At 43.3% G+C, this 19,622-nt stretch overlaps 1 protein-coding gene and 1 long non-coding RNA gene across 2 annotated transcripts in view; both read right to left on the bottom strand.

The window, feature by feature from the left end:
* Window positions 1–12,812, bottom strand: part of KCTD1 (potassium channel tetramerization domain containing 1) — a 182,552-nt gene extending 169,740 nt beyond the window's left edge. Inside the window, exon 1 of the mRNA XM_082355483.1 lies at window positions 12,158–12,812. Coding sequence (XP_082211609.1) covers window positions 12,158–12,166 — 9 coding nt within the window. The 5' untranslated portion in view covers window positions 12,167–12,812. The remainder of the gene's footprint in view (window positions 1–12,157) is intronic.
* Window positions 7,013–10,391, bottom strand: LOC309611299. The gene is made up of 2 exons (XR_014234435.1): window positions 10,306–10,391; window positions 7,013–9,701 (listed from the first exon to the last, which is right to left on the bottom strand). It is a non-coding gene; the product is annotated as an uncharacterized lncRNA (long non-coding RNA).
* Window positions 12,813–19,622: the final 6,810 nt, after the last annotated feature.

Genomic DNA, 19,622 nt, shown 5'->3' with positions numbered 1-19,622 from the left:
GAAGTGGACTGGGGACTGCCATGCAATATCAAAGGGCCAGTCACACTGAGATAACATGATTGCTCCAGTGTCACCTCTTCATGGAAGTCTCGCTTGACCACCCTGTTTTAATTTTCTGCATAGTACTTAATCATATCTGATTCAGTTCTTACTCACCCTCAATAGGATGTAAGCTCCATGAGACCTTAGACCTTTCAGCCTTGCTTGTGGCTGTATTTCTAAAACTTAGGGTAGTGCCTGGTACAGTAAAATCCAAAGAAGCCTCGGCTGGCTGAATGATTTTGTAATGGCACCAATGAGAAGAATTATTTGACCTTCTACCAGTGTCACCTGGGCTCCCAGGGTCAAAAGTGTGGCAAAAGAAAGGTTTCCCAGGACTGAGTGTTGGCAAGGTGGGGATGACAGAGAGGGCAAGATGAGGGAGAAATTAAGGGTGCCAGTGAGCCTGGACTGGATAAGGAGGGAGAGATGACGAGGAAGACAGGGAGGACCAGAGAGGTGGGAAAAGAGGAAGTGTGGGAGCGTCAAAAGCAGGTTGAGTGGGGCGTGAGTAGGAGGATGAGATACTCTGGTCAAAAGGAGAAAGCTGAGTGGGAGACTGCCGAGTTGGAGAGGTGCTGAGTGATGAAACTGTCCTGTGTCTGCGGCAGGTGACTGCCAACAGGAACTGGCAGGTGGGAGGTGCTGAAGTGTAGCCATCAAGGCACCAGGGAGGCACCACCGTGCTCCAGGAATAGTCATTCTGAGTTGACTGGTACCAACAGAAGGAAGGGCTCTATGGTCAAATAAGTTTAGGAAACACGAGTTAAAAACTGATTCACGTACTGCAAGACTTCGACAAATCTTTCCAATGCTTAAAAAGACTTCAAGAGAAGGGACGTCGTTTCCTAAATTTATGTGACTGATGAAGCCTTTTTATTTCCCTCCGGGAGCATCTCTAGGGTCTACCGTTTCCAAGAACAGAGATTCTCAAGCTGCGGTTCCTAGAACGGCAGCATCAGCAGCCTTTGGGAACCTGTTAGAAATGCAACTACACAGGTCTTGCACCCGACCTGTCTAATCAGTAACTCAGGGTGGAGCCAGGAATCTGTGTTTTAACAAGTTCTCCAGGCGCTTCTGCTGCAAACCGAAGTCCAGAACCACTGAGCTAGAAAATACTTTGGAAAAGACTGATGCATGTTCATAATTGGGAAAGACTACTCATTAAGGGTTGCATTTGGTCATCCACACTAATGTTGAAATCATATAGCAAGACGGCAGAAGTTGAAACGGAGAAGAAAATGTGCACGTGAAGACTGCAAAATTTAATCCTAGCCTAGTTACAAGTCGCATCAAAATATTAATAAAAATGACTCTGGATCACCGATTCCTTTGGATTATTCATTCTGTTATGTCTCTCCGTTAGCAGGAATCAAGAGCTGATTCCTCACCAACATACATTGTCAAGTTGTGTGAGGGAGAGGGAAAGAAAGAGAAACAAATTTGAAATTTATTTCCTGGTTTTTCCCCCTTCTCCATCCTTTGACAGGGGTACCAAAAAGTAATTACGAGGCCAAAAGGCAGACAGCAATGGAAAAGAATAAGAGAAGATAGATCATATGGAAACTGGGTCATCAGCTATTGAATCACCTCAAAACTGAGCCTAAGTATCTGTGTTATATATGTGGCTATATAAACTCATATTTTAGGGCTTCCCTGGTGGTGCAGTGGTTGAGAATCTGCCTGCCAATGCAGGGGACACGGGTTCAAGCCCTGGTCTGGGAAGATCCCACATGCCGCGGAGCAACTAGGCCCGTGAGCCACAACTACTGAGCCTGCGCGTCTGGAGCCTGTGCTCCGCAACAAGAGAGGCCGCGATAGTGAGAGGCCCGCGCACCGCGATGAAGAGCGGCCCCCCACTTGCCACAACTAGAGAAAGCCCTCGCACAGAAACAAAGACCCAACACAGCCAAAAAAACAAAAACAAAAAACAAAAAACTCGGATATATGAATGCTTCAACTGTACAATGAAAAAAAACTATGACTATAAAAGGAATTTTGGTGCATCTTTTCAAAAGAAAAATTTGAATCTAAGTCTAAATCTAAAAATGCATTTGACTCAATTTTCTTTAAGAGAGAAAAAGAAACAAAGAAGGCCCCTTGAACAATTATGCAGAGCTGAATGATTGAGCTTTTGAGTGCTTTAGCTAGAAATATTCTTAATTTCTAATGCATTTAGACATAAAGACAAATCAGAAATGAAAGAATAACATTATGCAAAGATTTGCATGAGCACAAAGGCTTATTTGGAAGAAAAAAAGTGATAAGAAATGTCCCTGATTTCTTAAGGTGGAAGTTTGTAGAACTCCTATCCTATCTTTCACTTACTCAGCCCTGGCTCACCGCCCATCAATATACATGACTGGCGGGGTCCCCGTGACACCATGGATCGTGAACTCTGTGGCTGTTTCTACGAATGATCGCCACTGGAGGTAGGTCTAGAACCTGCAGTTCTTATATAGCTAGTTTGACTTTTGCAACCTTAGAATGGTCCACTTCTCAGATATTTTGGATTTTTGAAACACAGTACTGTCAGCCACCTGAGGAAGCCTTCATTCTAAAAATTTGGCCCTCATGCTAAAGGAGCTATCTGTTCTCCCAAACTTCATTTGAGCATCTTACAGAAAGTAGAGTCCAAAGTCATTATATTCTGGACTCTAAAACCTCTCTTCCGTCCCAGACTGGAATGGCGTTTCTGATCAGGGAGAAGCTGAGCGAGTTCATGCTGCAGGTGAATTTCTTTCACCATTGTGAGTTCCTGGAACTCACAGGCAAACGAAATGTGCTAAGAGCTGGCCCTCATGTATGAGAGGAAGGCGATGGCCATTTAGCAAAGCACCTGCATCTTCCTACCTCGTAAAATAATGAGCCGTGACTCTCAGGAGAGGAAAGCAGTGCTAAACAGGAGTGGGAACAACCCCAATCTTTGCTGGCCACTCACCATTTCTGAAAAGGATCCCGAGGCTATAAATACCTAAGGGCCCTGATGGAAAATTTAAAGGATTAGACATTTAACATTTTTCCACGTGCCTTATCATATACAGTTGGAACATAACCCTATATACTTTCATTGTTAATTTCTCTTATCTCTAAATCACTGTGACAATTACAGTGGGACTCACCATTTAGTGCTTTAACATATTACAGTCTCACCATTAATTTGTTTTCCTGTGTTTCTCACAGAGTGGGGCACATTTTTTCTTCATTTGATAAGATGCGGAAAGTAATAGAATAGCATCCACCTTCTAGGGTGGCTGAGAGGCATTAACATACGTGAAGTTCCTAGCACAGGGAAAGTACTTTAATAATTATTGGCTATTGGTAACAATCATTAATAAGAGACAGTAGTGCCTGGGAGCTAAGAGCACAGACTCTGAAGCCTGAGTGCATCATTCAAATCCTAGTTCTCCCACTCACCACTATGTGACCTTGGGCAAGATACTTAATCTCTCCCTGCCTTGATTTCCTCATTTCAAAAACAGGGATACCAAGAATACTGCCCTCTAGAATGATGGATGAGGATTCGATGAGATACTACATTGTAAAGTCCTTGGAAAACAGCCTGGCACGTAGAAGCGTTGTACGGGTGTTACATATGTAATTCTCACAACAACCCTTTGAGGTGGTTGTCAGTATCCTTATTTGTACAGATAATAAAGCCAAGGTTTAGGGTCACACAGCTAACAGTGAGTCCACAGTTCTAAGCAACTCAAAAACCAAAGCTCATTTCACTACCCTACATAGAGGATTACATGTGGGTCCTTAGTTGCACATTACATGTGGGTCTTTAGTTGCATACTTCCATTCCTTCTATTGATTTGCTTTAAGCAAACAAAACAGACTCTGTACTTATCTGTGGGAGTGAGTGGATTCTAATAGACCCCGGTACCTGCTTTCTCACAGCACAGGGGGAAATGGGTAACTCCGAGGTGCAGATTCTTCCAGCTGCCCAGTTATTCCTGCGGAGGGGCCAAGGGAGGTTTTTAAAGTTGGTTCAGACTTCCTTTTCCACTGAAGGTGGGGCAGTAGTGAGAAACTAAGAGAAAGACCAGAGGCTATTCTGAGAACTGGCTTGTGAATGTGTAGCGCTGCCATCTGCTGGATGGAATGGGTATCAGACCACTTCCGATGTTTTCCTTGCTGCGTAATAAACAAATTCACTGATTCCCATTGTGGGTTCAGAACTTAGTGGCTTCATCATTTCATAGCATCAGTTCTAGATGTCTGCGTATTTTGGAAATCTCATGACAACTGCGCATAGAAGGACCTTCATGTGAGTCATCAAAAGGTAAACTGACGACATCTTTGAAGCAATGTCCTAGTTAGCATTAATACTTCTCCAGATCAGATTTGGTCTGCTCCCAAATAGTTGACCTAATTGGTTAGGAAAAGCCCATAACTCTTCGGCAAGGGCATCTGGCAGAACCTGGACCCTCCCGTCAAAGGCAAAAAGTACTTACAGGGAAGTGAAATCACCAGCTGGTTTTATTCTTGCTTTCGCTGAAATTCTGTGTTCATGTACCCAACAATTATTTATCGAGCACTTATCCTGTGTGCCAGGAACTGTGTCAGGAACTGAGGAAGCAAAGATGAATAAACATAGTTCCTGCTCTTAATAATGTTATAGGGATATTTTCTGAGTGCTTATTATGTGCCAGGCATGTACGTCCCATAAAATCTAATTCAATCCTCAGAACAACCCTAGAATCTATTATTATCTCACTTATAACTGTCTCATATTATTACCTCATTTATAGTGACTATTACTATCTCAATTACAGTTCAGAAAACTGAAGCTTAGAGAGATTGAATTCGTTTATTCAAGACAATAGAATTAGGAAGAGTTGGGAGTGGCATTTGCACATGGGGTAGAGGTAGTATGTAGAAGAGAGAAGTGTTGATAACATGCGGCCTCCCGCTCCCCTCCACACAGAGAGCTTGGGTCTTCGGTTTCACACACACTTTCTGTTCTATAAGCAGATTTCCAGCAAAGTGAAAGTGCTACAAAACAGTAACTGATGATAGGAGTAGATGCTTTGGGAAGATTTATCAGGAAGACTATCCCTTCCTCTAGCAAGCATTTGAAATCTATCTAGTTAACATTCTTTTCAGTTCATACCTCTCCTTCTTAATAGCAGCATTGGTATAGCGAGACCTGCCTTGTTGTCAGTTCTCATTGGATGAAAAACAAATCTGTATATTGGTCAACATGACAGAGATGTGAGAGTGATGGATTTGCTCAGCACGAACTTGGGAGCAATTCAGATGTCTGACAGCACCAACCTCAAACTGCTTTTTATTTTTTCTCACTCTTGGTGTAAGAGGGAGGGTGCTGGTGGGGAGATGACACCAGGGTGGGTGTCGGGGTGAGGGAGGGAAGAAGAGAGGAGAGGAGGAATAGCAGCTGGTGGCAGAGAAGAAAACGCCTGTGAAAGTGCTAAGATGCTATCTACTGGACAGAAAGAACCAGGAGTGTGGAGGGCCAAAAAAGTGCCTAATGGCAGGTTAGGGGCTTGTCGTCAGCCTGCTGGGCTACAATCCCTGCTCTTTGCCACTAGCCTAGACTTTGACCTCAGGCAGGTCACGTGATCTTTCGAATCCTCAGTTCTTTCACCTGTGAGATGGGGTTGCCGCACAGGGTTGTTCTGGGGGTTCAAGTGAGGTAGTTCAGGCTGGCCTCTGTTACTTGTAGCAAGGGGCCAGAATTTGGAGGGGGGGAGGTCCTTCAGAAAAACTGCCCTTTAGGGTTGCTTGATGCTACTTATTTGCACATCAGTTTGCCATATGTACTCTTATTTTTCCTCTCAAAAATCCTATAAGGCAGGTTGGGAGAGATATTAATCATTCCCATATATACAGAAGAAATGGATCCCCAGGTGACTTGGCTAAAATGAAGATGTTTTTCCAACCAGAGCCTGCCCTCAGGGCCACCCATAGGAGAACCACCAAGAAAAGTATCTTGTGGAATTGCAATTGTATCTCAAACGCCAATACAGAGAGTGATATTCAAATTGTTTCCTGGAAATAACTAAAACCCAAATTTCTTGGAAGGAGCTCCCACCTGGAATTTCCTAGAAGCAGTACAACCAGAAAGGGGAAAAGCAATTATAAAGCATTCATGGAAGATTTTTTTTCCCGAAATCCTCTTTCTAATAAGTTTTGATGTTGAAAGAAAAACTGAATGCCTCATTTTAGATTATTCTAAAATTAATCAGAGTTTCCCTGGTGGCGCAGTGGGTAAGAATCCGCCTGCCAGTGCAGGGGACACGGGTTCGAGCCCTGGTCCAGGAAGATCCCACATGCTGCGGAGCAGCTGGGCCTGTGAGCCACAACTACTGAGCCTGTGCCCTAGAAACCAAGTGCCACAGCTACTGAAGCCCGCACCCCTAGAGCCCGTGCTCCCCAACAAGAGAAGGCACCGCAATGAGAAGCCCACGCACCGCAACGAAGAGTAGCCCTCGCTTGCTGTAACTAGAGAAAACCCGTGCGCAGCAACAGACCCAACACAGGCAAAACAAAAAACAAAAAAACCCCACACAAATAAAATTAATCAATTATTCATCAACTAGTGTTCTTTTGGTGTTGAATAATCACCAAAACACTATTTCCCTATTGTTATACATGTCTGTGAAGCCAGATGTGAGGGGAAAAGTTTTAGAAAAATAAGAACAAATGGAAAGCATGGACAAGATATTAGAAATACCAAAAACAATGTCCACTTAAGAAAAATATGAAAATGTTGCATTGAGACAAGATTAGCCAAGGATCAGTACAAAAAGTTAGAGACATGGGAAGGACAAACATACTAAAATCTAACTAACTGGGAGAAAGCAGAGCTGAGTAAACTCAAGTCAGACCAAACAAACTTTACTGTGTTACGGTCCTTAAAAGTTTTTTTTTCCAATGAGTGATTCACAATAATTGTGCCAGTTATTTGTATGTAAATGGGCTTTTAGAAAGCATGATTGAGCAGTTCATTTTTATAGTCATTTAATTTATGTTTATAATATTTTTAAGCACAATTAATTTGCACTATAAGGTACAGACTTGATTTTTGTTTCAGAAGGTTAAACACAGGCTATTCAAATGATGCATTCCAACTCAGCTGGAATTGGAGAAATGAAACTTTGCGGTGCAGTTCATAAACGAAAAGGCATCTTGGACAACAGGACAAGAGCAGGGAGATCAGTGCCTGACACACTAGGTGCCCCATACACGACTGGTGATCAAATTCCCATGTGAATTCAGTTACACAGGATGTGAATGAGGCTTGTCATTGCTCCTCATTCTGTCTACCAGAAATAAAGTGAAAAACACAAAATCTATGCAGTCTGCAGAATCCCAGTGTCCATTCAGTTATTAACGTGTCAGAAACCTAGGAGTCCACTTGACATCTCTCTTTCTCTCTCCTTGTTTATGCATCACCAATCCTTTACTACATTCTGTCAATTTCACCTTGTAAATAGATCTCCCATCCCTCTGTTTCCCCTGCCACTGCCCTAACCCCAGCTGTATCTTCTCTTGCCTGGACAACTGTAATAGCGTTCCAAGGGCTATACTTCATCCACTCTGGGCTCCTCTATTCACTGCCCACAATGACATCAGAATTATCCTTGCAAAACACAAGTCTGATTATGTCACTGTTGCCCTCCTGCCAATACTGGCCAAGCCCCTTCACTCTGCTCTTAGAGTTAAGACTAGAGGTCTCTCCCTGCAACTTGCTCTCTCATCACTTCCTCTTCCCTCTCTCAGCTCAAGCTAGTTAATCCTTGAGTTCCTCTCCATTTGCCATGCCCCTCCCTGCTTGGCAAATGCTGTTCCCTCTTCCCTCTGCCTGGAACTTACTTCCTGTTCTCTCTCTGCTTCTCCTGCCCTGCTTCTTCATCACTTACTTAGATCTCAGTCTGTAACACTTCCTTCAGAACCCTGACCCGTCTTGGCAATTTTGCCCCTCTTTGGTTAGTTTCTTTTCCTTCGAAGCACTATTCTCTGTCTGTTGTTCAACTGTTTGATTAACGTCTGTCTCTCTATCTGAATCACAAATTCCAGGAGACTGGGGACTCTGCATACTTTTTCTCACCATCGTGTCTCTCTGGCATCTAGCACAGTGCCTTGCATACAGAAGGCACAAATAAATATTTGTTGAATGAATGAACTTGATGAATACTGGCTTGTTATTCTTAAAGGATAATCTCTCTGTTTCATTCTCTGCACGATTATCTCAAACCAAAGTCATCAACAAGCATAACTGTGATTTACATCTAGTACGTTTTTATGAATGAAAAACCAGAACACTATTACAGTGCCAAAGAAAACTGAATTGTTTCACACTTCTGCATTAATTTTTAAAAACTTTTCCTCACTTCTGCATGAGCTATTAAAATAAGCATACATGCTTGCATCCAAACATTTCATTTTTTCCCCCAAGATGGTTCATCCTAAAGATAAAGAAAATAAAAGCTTCACTTGCTTGGAAAATTATAAATTGCAGTCCCAAAGAAGGTTCAGAAATGCAGTTTAAGATCCAACTAAATAAAAGCCTTGGTGAGGGTAATTCCCTGGCGGTCCAGTGGTTAGGGCTCTGTGCTTTCATTGCCGAGGGCCAGGGTTCGATCCCTGGTTGGGGAACTAAGATCCCACAAGTCACATAGTGTGGCCAAAAAAAAAAAAAAAAGCAAAAAAACAAAACAAACAAACAAAAAAATAAAAGCTTTGGTGAACTGATAGTTCACAAACATCCTTTGAATGACTCAAAGCAATGTAAATGAAAATATCTTAGCAGAAAACAACACATTTCAGGATTAGAAAACAATCATTCTGATTTTAGAAATGTCAAGACAAAAAAGCATTTGTGCAAGCAACTTACTCCTAAACCTAGAGGTAAATGAAAGTTTAATTTTCAGAAAGTTCTCCAATATAATACATCTTTTGCTAATTACTTTTACATTTAAAACCAAATTGCTCTGGATAAATAATTGTATGCCAAAAGGTCCATAATGCTATTCAACAAATTGAATAAGCTGTTTTCATCATCATGTAGTAGAAGTCTCATTACAGTAACTTTCCTAGTACTTAGGTGGTATAATTTGTACAATAATTACTGAATATTCTCCAAAATAAATACCTCACATCAGAGTAATGTAAACGGCCAGTAAATCACTATTACATAAATAAGTCTGAAGCAAGCTATCATTTCCCACCCTACGATGCATGCATGCCCTGGCAAAGAATTACAAACATGAAAATCTTACAGCTAGAAGAGAGACCTCTAGTGTGTGTTAGAGAACTTTATATTGGGCTTCAGGCATAATTAACACAGCAAAATCACTGCAGTCATTTTGAATACTGTGGTGGGAGATTTTTTGCCAACTATCATTCACGCTCGATTCATTTCAAAATTTCTTCCCAGCAAATGTATGATATTTTTGCCTAATGAGTGATTTTCTTTTTATAAACATAAACTTATCAATGAAGTTTTCTCCGGGATGCAAAGTTTTAAAATTCAACGATCACCTTTGCAACCTAATTACTAAACACGAAACCTACTGTCATCAGAACAATTGCTAACAATTCTTTCCATTCAAGCAGCAGCAGGACTCCTGAGCCAAATTCTTGTAGTCAGTGTGCAGTCTTCTGAACACCAGCCCCTCATGGTACGACAACTGCCACACAAACATAAACACAAGGAACAGATCGGCACATTGCCCGTTATCCGGGAGACAAATGGATCCACCACTATTTCAAATTCACCAAGTAGATTAGCGATTAGTTTCCACAGATTCCCATATATGCAGGTAAATGCCTTGATGTAAAATCAGATTTAATGAATCATTCGATGGCATCAGCCTCAGCCTTTAAAACTCTTTTATTTTCTCCTTTTCCCCATTAAAAACGCATTTGAGATACACATAGAAAATGTTTCTCTAGAAAACACACACATACACACAAAACAGGAGGTCTCTTAAGGAGTCTACTGCTGAGAAGGTAAAAGCATTTTGCTCATTTTTAATTTGCTAAACAATCCAAGCATGCTTGGACCCAGAGGGTATTCTCAAATAAACTTGTATCTCTAGCTGCCAGCTTAGTTGATTGAAAACAGAAGGCAAACGTTTCTTAAAGAATGAGTACGTTAAACTGTTATGTCTCTCCCAGTTCCACCACGGACACACACACACACACACACACACACACACACACACACACCCGTCAAGGATTTGCTTGAAAGCAGCCCATTCTATGATCTTAAAGGTAATGCAGCGTTTGTACCAAATTACTTCTGCCCACTGCGGTGCACCTCTGAGCGAGGAAGCCAATGGCATAGCTATACTGGACAGTTCCTGCGTGCTTTTCTCCACGCACAAAGCCGACATCCAACTTTGCTCACTTAGTTGGCTCTCGCCCAGCCGGCCCCCGAAGCACAGTCACGGTGAAAACATTCTGATACCAGAAAATCATTTCCACGGCAGTGTAAGTGTTCGAAAGCACAAAGGCAGACACCGTCGACCCGCGCTAGCTAGGAAGTTGCGGTACTCGGGGCGGCGGCGCGGAGCACGCGTCCAGGTAAGGAATTCCTGCACCACGGCTCCCGTCTCCTCTTCCTGGATGTTTTGGGGGCTCGACCTCACTTTTCACGCGAATTCACCAGAACGCGCCCCCCACCCGGTTCACTTTCCAGGAGGCGCGGACTCTATTTTCCAGTTAAGTCCCTCTTGGGGGCGGGAGAGGAAGCATACTTCACATTTCAGTAAAGAAGGGCGGCGGGGTGGGGGGTGGGGGGCTGGCGGCGGGGAGAAGAGGTCAGAAAGGAGCCAAACTGCATCCCTCCCGCCCACCTCCGTGCCCCAAGCGCCGGTTCAGACGGCGGAGGGGAGGCGGCCAGGAAACTCTGTCCCTTTAAGGGAACCTCGGCCGCCAGAAGGGAGGGAAGGATGCGGGCTCCGGACTCTGCGCTGCAGGCACCGCGGAGCAGAGGCGAGCGCAGCAAAGCCACAGCCATTACCTGCAGAGCTCACATTCTTCCCCCACCCCGGCGCCCCCTCCCCGGTCCCCGCCTCCCAAGGAGACTTCTAATCCGGAGCACGTGCCATGCCCATTATCAGGGGAGGAGGTGGGGAGGAAGAGGAATGAGAGCTTTTTAAAAAATAAATGAAACATTTGCACCCAAAGCGGGGGCGGGGGGGGGGGGCTGGAAAAGGGAGGGGGTGGTGGGAGGGGGCTTTAAAGGCACCCGGGTGGGCGGAGGCGGCGAATCCGGATCAGCCCGGCCGGAGACGGACGGCGGACAGCGCTGGGCACCCGGCGCCGCTCACAAAGGGGAGCGGCGCGGTCCGGCCCGGGCACCGGGGGAAGAAAAAACCGCCCCGGGACCCAATCCACTCGGCAGCCACAATGGCGTCTTTCACGGGGCGTCCGGGGGCGCCGCCGAGGCTGATGCGGGGAGGCGCCGGCGGTGCCCCCTGGCAGGAGCGGAGCCACGGGCGCCGCCGCCCCCGCGTGCCCCGAAGGGCCCAGCGCTCGGCCGGGGGCGCTCCGGCCGGCGGCGGCGGGTGGGGGCCCGCGGCGCTGGGAGGCTCTCGGCGGGGCCGGTTTGCGGGAGCGGAGCTCGGCGCCGGGGAAGAAAGGGACGCGCGCGGTTCGGGCGAGGAGGGCGGGGGAGGGAGGGCGGGGGGGAGAGCGGCTGCAAAGCAGCCGCCGGGGAGGCTGGCGCGCGAGCGGCGGGCGGGCGGGCGGCGCTGGCACAGGCTCCGAGAGCCGCGACCACTCCGCTCCGAGAGCCGGAACCGGGCCCCAAAATCCGGAAGCCCGGCCCCGGCGCGCGGGCCGCCGCGGCCCCGGCTCCGGCGGCCGCACCGCTCCTGCCGCCCGCTCCGCCCCGCTCGCGCCCGCTCCCTCTCGGGAAGGAACGCCGAGGAGCAGCGGGAGCCGCCCCGGAGGAGGCGGCTGCCGCTGCCCCGCCGCCGGCCCGAGCGGCTCCCGAGCCGCCGCGGCGGGCTGTGTGTGCGCGAGTGTGCCGCGCTCTCGCCCCATGCCTGGCACATGCGTAAAAGCGAGTTGCGCCCAAAGTCCCAGCCATACCCTCCTTAGCAAATAATAACAAACCCAAACCGTCAGATCTTACCTGAAACATTGAAGCACAAAGTCTCTCTCCAAGTCCCCTTTTCCTTTTCCTCTCCCCCCTTTTCCGATTTCTCTCCCAGCGATCTGCTCGGCTCGCCACACCAGAGAGAAATGCAATAGCTTGGCTAAGGTAGACAGAACAAAATACAGAGAAGAGTTGCTCCAGGGCTTTGAAACCCCTCAAGGCAAGGATCAGGATACAATTAGCTCATGCCTCTACCTCCAGTCTAAATCAATCTCCAAAATAAAACTTAAATCAAATTAACTGATCACAGGGCAGACAATTGATCTCCTTCAAAAATAAAGCTCTACATAGACGTATAGATAAATATACATATAGGAAATTTTTTTCCAGATTTTTTTTTTTTGGTGGAAAAACAGTCTTATTCCAGCCTCCAACTTCCTTTTTACCCTCCTCTTGCACAGAAAAGCTGATTTTAATCGTTGTGATTAGTTTTGATGTAACGTTTCCGCAGGCGATTTCTGCAAATGGATGGAGTGTTTCTTTGCCAAAAGAGGGAAAAGCAGCAGATGATGATAATTACAAGGATTGTTGGTTGTTTCTTTTTGTTTGTGTTTAGGGCTCTCTCTTCACTTTCTCAAGTTGACCTGACATTGCTGTTACACTAAGGTCGCGCAACTTGTTGATGAGGATCACCGCCCTGTCTGATCAAAGGATAGGTGATAATTTGGCAATAGAGCAGCACATTTTTGGTTCCTTTGGCGACATAACGTCCCAAATGACGTGGATAAAAATAAGCACATGCAGTCTGCTTTGCCCCAATCAAGTCTGAATCAGCGCCTGGGGGTGATACACAAACTCATTTCAAATGTTCAACCATGCAGAATTGCAAAAAGATTGAAGGAGTTACACTGCATTTTTTTAAATAGCAAAATTAAAAGAAAACAAAACCTACATTAGGTGTAGCCAAGGACCTTACATTTAGGTTTATTTGATCAACGTTGTAAACATACCTCCCCTGCTCCCTTGTCTTTGCTTCCTTCCACCTGGTATCTTTTATGGGGGGGGGGGGGTTGTATAATTCCATTATTTGTTCAACAGAGCTAAAGAGACTCTAACATAAACACATTTCCCCAGATTGCTACCCTGGTTCTGACCTCCCCCACTCCCCATCACTTCTCCTTCCTCTCTGGGTCTTTGTTCAAAGAGATTGTGCTGGAGCCAGTCATTATCTTAATTCTTTTTAGTTAGAGTGGGATATTTGGTTTTAACTCAAGGATCACCTCCCATTAGTGTTATATCCACGCAGCATACTTTTTGAAATGGTATTTTTTTTTGAGCACTTCACAATTCATTAATTCAAAGACTTTGCTGACATTTCTTACGAAAAAGACCAGGCTGTAAGGCCAAGGATACTAAAAAAAGAAAGAAATGGAGGGGGGACCCTAAATAGAACCAGACATGTTCTGCAAATACCTGCAATTGGCAGGATTTCACAGGAAGTATTTTTTACCTTGAAGGTAGTAACTCCTGCGATACCAGCAGGAAAGGGAAGGGCCAAGCTTTTAAAAAATATAGTTGATGAGATCGGTTCTATCATGACATGAGATTAATGTCATCAGGAGAATCAGGGATATTGGTAGACTGAAAAAAAAAAAAACATAACAAGTTCCTATGACATAGGAATCTGGTTTGAGAATATCAATACCCTATAAAAAGAAAAAAAGGGTGGCTTACAAAACAACCCAAAACAAAATTATGCTGTTCTTTGCACATTCTCTTTCAATCTCCCCATCTCCCCCTAAACACACACACACACACACACACGCACACACACACACACACAAGGTAGATATAGTCTCTGATCTGCAATAAAAATTTTTTAATGGCTACAAAACCCCAAATTCAATTGAGTAAAAACTTTGTTCTTGCCCCCAAATGGCTCTAAATCTTAATATAGGAGAACATGAGAAGAAAAGACACCATGGAAGAAACATTCTCAATTCATTGATATGACTTAATACATTAAAGGTGTAGCCTAAAGTGACTTTTAACCCAAGTCTGGAGAACTGTGTATCATTATCCTGGAATGTGGGAGCTGGGAAGACCCTTTGTGGGAGGGCATCTGGTCCTTTGCATCATTTTACAGATGAGGAGAGGAAAGCAGCTTGCCCAAGGTCATAAGCCAGCCACTGACAGGGCCAAGACGAGGCCACAAGAGGCAGGACAAAAGAAAGGTGAATGGTGTTCCCCCTTCCCTGACCAAGGCACTCACCTTGAGAAACCTTACAGCATTCCAAATTCTGCTGACATGGCTTAAGCCATATTTTCGGAATTCCCTTCCTGGAATTGTCCTAAAAGCCTATTAACTTGTTCTTTTTAATATCTCTGATGTCAACAAATCTTTGCCCTTTGATGTTTAACTTTGGGAAACAATGCCTCTCCCCCCACCCCTGCCCAACCAAAAAAAAAAAAAATTAGTACCAGGTCTGGGGAGTAATAAATGAATGATGAAGACAGTTTTTGCTATTTAGAGTCAGAAAAGAAAATATGACTAAAAACAATGAGGCCAGTTTTTTTATTAGCACTTAAATGGATTAAAGACAGTTCTCAAAATGTTTTAAGCAGTAGAATTACTGGGGCTTTGTTTTCCAGGATAGCTACTTGGAAAGGAATAATATTTATTTGAGCAAATTGAGGTCTGAAATGTTCGTTTTTAAGATGTTTTCTTGCTTCAGAATGACATCACTTACCAAAAGATGCACTTTTTGGGCATTAGGTCAGTGACATTTTAAAGTAATCCACCCTATTCAGTTGATCCCTGAATTTGTGGTAATCCAGAGGCAAATAGCCTGCAGAGTAAGGTCTTATTTTATTGTGGTGAGGACCTTTACGTTCTTGTATTTTGAGGGAGACTCAAAGTTGAGACTATAGGGATTCAGAGTGAAAAGTTATTTTGTCCTGTGCAATATAAACAGATGAACCAACGTCACGACCTTGAAATCAAGGATGATGAGAATTTATTTTAAATTTTAAAATAGATTTTTAATGAAATGGCATGTGAACAGCAGGGTCCATATCTTGCCAAGTATAGGATATGAACTTACTGATGTTATCTCAATCAATCCTGCAATCATAACATTACCCAAAGTAATTTTTATCTAATTAATAAAACCTGTGCAAGTGAACTTCTGCATTCTGTGATTTCTACTGTGTTTTGTTTTTTTGGCCAGTCATTAAGAAACTGGGAAAAAGAGTATATTAAAAATCCTTCCAACCTTCTTTTTCAATAAATAGTTGAAGCGAGACCAGCAGCCTAAAAACCATCAGCCACATGAAAGACAGTGGCAATGAAATTGTCAGCAAGGAAACAATCAAAAAGAAAACACAGGCCTCTGTTTCCATCTTCCGGGGGTCTCGCTCTCAGAATGAGTTCCACCCGTTTTTAAAGGCATAAAAACAATGATAGGATAGTTTGAATTGAAACCAGGAGCTTGGTGGAAAAAAGTTTAGCACTAGGACCTCTGAGGAAGAGAAAATGAGATGTTCTTTAAGGGGAGCAATGGCCCCTTGGAATATTAACGTGGGGACAGCTCGTATTCACCGAACCCTCATATCACACGTTTGCACAGAAATCATGGCTTTGTCCAGGGGTAGCCCTGCGGGACAGTCTTGGTGGCCATTTGACAAGATGTGGACATTAGTTGCTGAGATGAAATGTGAAATTGAAGAGCCCTCCACTGAAGCAGCCAAACACCCAGATAAAAGTTAAAAATTCCATTGCACTTTCCATTAGGAGGAAGAAAGGAGCCTCAGCACTTGGGTTCAGCCTGGGCAGGCATGGATATCACCACACTTTTCTCCCTTTATGTCACTAAACGATGATATTTCCATCATGGCTCCAGAGGGATCCACCTATAAACTGCACCGACAGGCCCTTTAACACAGGAAGCAAATTATGTTCTTTTATCTTTGAGTCAGTTTTTTGGAGGAAATCACCTGTTTTTTATCAGCCAACCTGAAACTCCCCATAATACTGTGGAATGCGCACATTTTCCTGGAGTTGAATAGAAGCATTAACAAGCTCAAACAGAATGGGTTTGTGATTCCTGGAGGTTTGGCTCCAACCACCACCTGTTTATAATTAGCCTCTGGAAACAGATTAGCTTTCTGTATCACTGTCCACATTAAGAGTCTGTATATCTCAGTTTCCGAAAAGACAGATCTTCTAAGGGTGGCAGATCTGCTGATGGGCGTCAATTTCATCTCACCCATGATTCTGAATAGAAGCAGATACCAGATCCTCGTACTGAGGCCCTTAAATCAGTTTGGTCTTTTACCAAAATTCACTGGTTAGAATCTCACATTATGAAGCAACACAGAAGGTGAATGCAAAAATAAAACTTAAGCGTCGTGGAATACCCTGACCGCCACTTCGTCTTATTTGATAGAGAAATACATTCGTTGGCAAGGAAGCCGATGTGTAAAGAAGAGAGTTGGGAAGCACCTATATTCATTACTGGCCTTCAAAATTCTTTGCTGGACAGTCACATTCTATATTTCAAATAAATAATTGCAAGTAGGTGCTATGACTCTAATAGAGTTAACAATCGTAGCTCTGCAACTTTCAGTGTGGCCTGATCCTTTGTTTCTGTAGGCATAAAATAGGAAAGAACATTCCCCACTTGAAGCCTTATTTTGAGATTAAATGGGATAGTATGTGGAAAGTATTTAGAATTGTGCCTAGTGTACAGTGAGTTCTCAGTAAATGATAGCAATTATGACCATTGTGGTTTATAGAAGTTGTTGAATAAATGACATACTCCATAGCAAAGTATTACTGTTTAAGTTAGTAGCACGGAAGAAGGATATTTTCGCAATGGGAAACACCTAATTTATTGAAATTGCTGTGGCTGATCTTTCCTAAAGATTAATAAATTTCATTTTATTATTTCATATAGAAACCACACAGGCACCTCACTTTTTCGTGTAAAATAATGGGGGAAATGAGATTTTCTCCAAGGGAAATAAGCTAGGAAAGATCCTATATCAATGGTGCTGCTCATGAGGGAAGACTCTTTTTGTTCCTTTGAGGATCCTTGATTTTGACAAGACTGTCTCACGCATAGACAACAATTAATTAAGCATTTTGTATAATTGCTTGTATAGGAAACAGGACTCAACTAGAATTCTGCCACGAAGCTCTTTCTTCATAATTATTTGCTTTTTGCCTTTCAGGAATTACAGAATCAGTACAAGCAAGTGCTTTATAAACAAAATTAAAAAAAAAAAAGAAAATACAGTTTGGAAAATCAGAAGAGGTGAACTTCAGGGCTGATTCACATCTTTAAGAAATGGCCCAATCAGTCAATCACATCGTATTACCCAATTTTCTACATTCTCCAGTTTAGGTATATTCTTCTTTCCCAAGTTTTAGACCATATCATTTTCAGACTGTTCCATAGTCTATCCATTTTAAAGCTATGCAATGGTTCTTTTAAGGAAACATTTTTAAGAAGATAAACATTTCATTAGATATTTTGTTCCATGTCATATTTCAGCGCCTCATAGTAAACTAGCTGGAATTGAAAGTTTCCTCCATTTGCAGTGTGATACATCTCATGCACAGCCCATCCCGTACAGAGCCACTTAGCTTTGCTTCACTGTTCTTCTGTCTGAACCAAGACTGTTCATGAGAAAACCCATAATACAACTGAGGCCCCTCGGGGGCACCGTATACATTTATGTAAAGTTATCTTTTTGTGCATCCTTTGGGTGTCAGAACATCTCAGCTTTGCTAACCATAAAAAATCTGCCTTAAGCACATTACTAACTTTAAAACTCTAATGATATGGATGTCGTATTTCAATTTTTAAGAAACCTTTCCCTGCTCCACCCCTGAAAATGACCCTATAAAACTTATCCAGTGGAATCATCCTATGATTAAAAACAACATTTATTTAAAAGAAAAAGAATCGTGAATATGCTTTAGTTGAAAACAAGCAAACCCAAGAACAACAATAAAAAGTATGTGGTCAAAAAATAGTATCAAAAAGTGTCTGGTCAAAAAATGATAATTAAACAAGAAACAAACATTACTCTTCAAGATGTGGTAAGAGCCACTATAAATAAATTGCCACGGGAAGCAAGAATTTGTGTACTTTCTTTAAAGTTATCAAAAGAGAAAGCAGGGCTTCCCTGGTGGCGCAGTGGTTGAGAATCTGCCTGCCAATGCAGGGAACACAGGTTCGAGCCCTGGTCTGGGAAGATCCCACATGCCGCGGAGCAACTAGGCCCGTGAGCCACAACTACTGAGCCTGCGCGTCTGGAGCCTGTGCTCCGCAACAAGAGAGGCCGCGATAGTGAGAGGCCCGCGCACCGCGATGAAGAGTGGCCCCCGCTCGCCGGAACTGGAGAAAGCCCTCGCACAGAAACGAAGACCCAACACAGCCATAAATAAATAAATAATTAAAAAAAAAAAAAAAAAGAGAAAGCAGTTTCTAGAGTCCTACTGAGCATAAGCCTGATCTGTTAAAGTGGGCACTGGGAGGTGGGGAGGAAAGCCACAGGACTATCAACATGGGGGTTGAAATGATTTCAACATTATTCTTAATAATAACATTAATGATAGTAGTGATAAGAAGCAATTACGAATGATGGGAGGGAACTTCAATTGTGTAAAGACCATCTGGCTATGAGAGACATGAAATTCTAAAATCCTCGATCTGTCCCTCTAAGGTTGCTTTGTAGATAATGGATATCTTAATTTTTTAAAAAGGAAAAAAAAAACCCACCCCCTATCCATTGTACCAAATGTACAGCAGCTCCTGCTGAGAAAACAAAGCCTGTGTGTCTCTTTTTTCCCCAATTGTTGCCCCTAACAAAACAAAGGCTCTGTGAAAGGGCTTAGAAGATAATGATAGTAACTCATCAGTCTTTTCTGTTATTTGCTTGTTTCTGAAGATTTTTGATCAGTAAAGCATTCTAATCATCTTGTAACTCCTCATTTCCCAAAGTTTGGGGGGGGGGGCGGCGGCAAGAATTTCCCCAGGTGTTCCTCCTACAGTAAAAATCCTACTGAGAGAAATTTTAGGGGTGGAGTGGGAGGGGCGAAATCTTTGGTCTGCAACAAATAACTGATTTAAAACTTATCTTTATGTGGGAATGAGAAATAACATGGAAGAAGAGGCATCTAACTCAGAACCTGGAACATGGTCGGTATTAGTAGATCTGTCATTTTCTTTTTATTTCTTACACCTAGGGTTTACTATTTTTAATTTTTTTGATGCTCTGTCATGTCAAAATACCATGGGGATCAAAGGACAAATATTGTCTGATTTCACTTACATGGGGTACCTAGAGTGGTTAAATTCATAGAGACAGAAAGTAGATCAGTAGTTACTGGACGCTGGGGAACAGGACGGAATGTGGTTATTGTTTAATGGGTACAGAGTTACAGTCTGGGAAAATGAAAAAGATCTGGAGATGGATAGTGGTGATAGCT

Source organism: Balaenoptera borealis (assembly GCF_965194805.1).
Source record: "Balaenoptera borealis genome assembly, chromosome: 14".
Classification (NCBI taxonomy): domain Eukaryota; kingdom Metazoa; phylum Chordata; class Mammalia; order Artiodactyla; family Balaenopteridae; genus Balaenoptera; species Balaenoptera borealis.
Note: the sequence above shows the minus strand (reverse complement) of the source record. Positions and strands in the feature narration are given on the sequence as shown.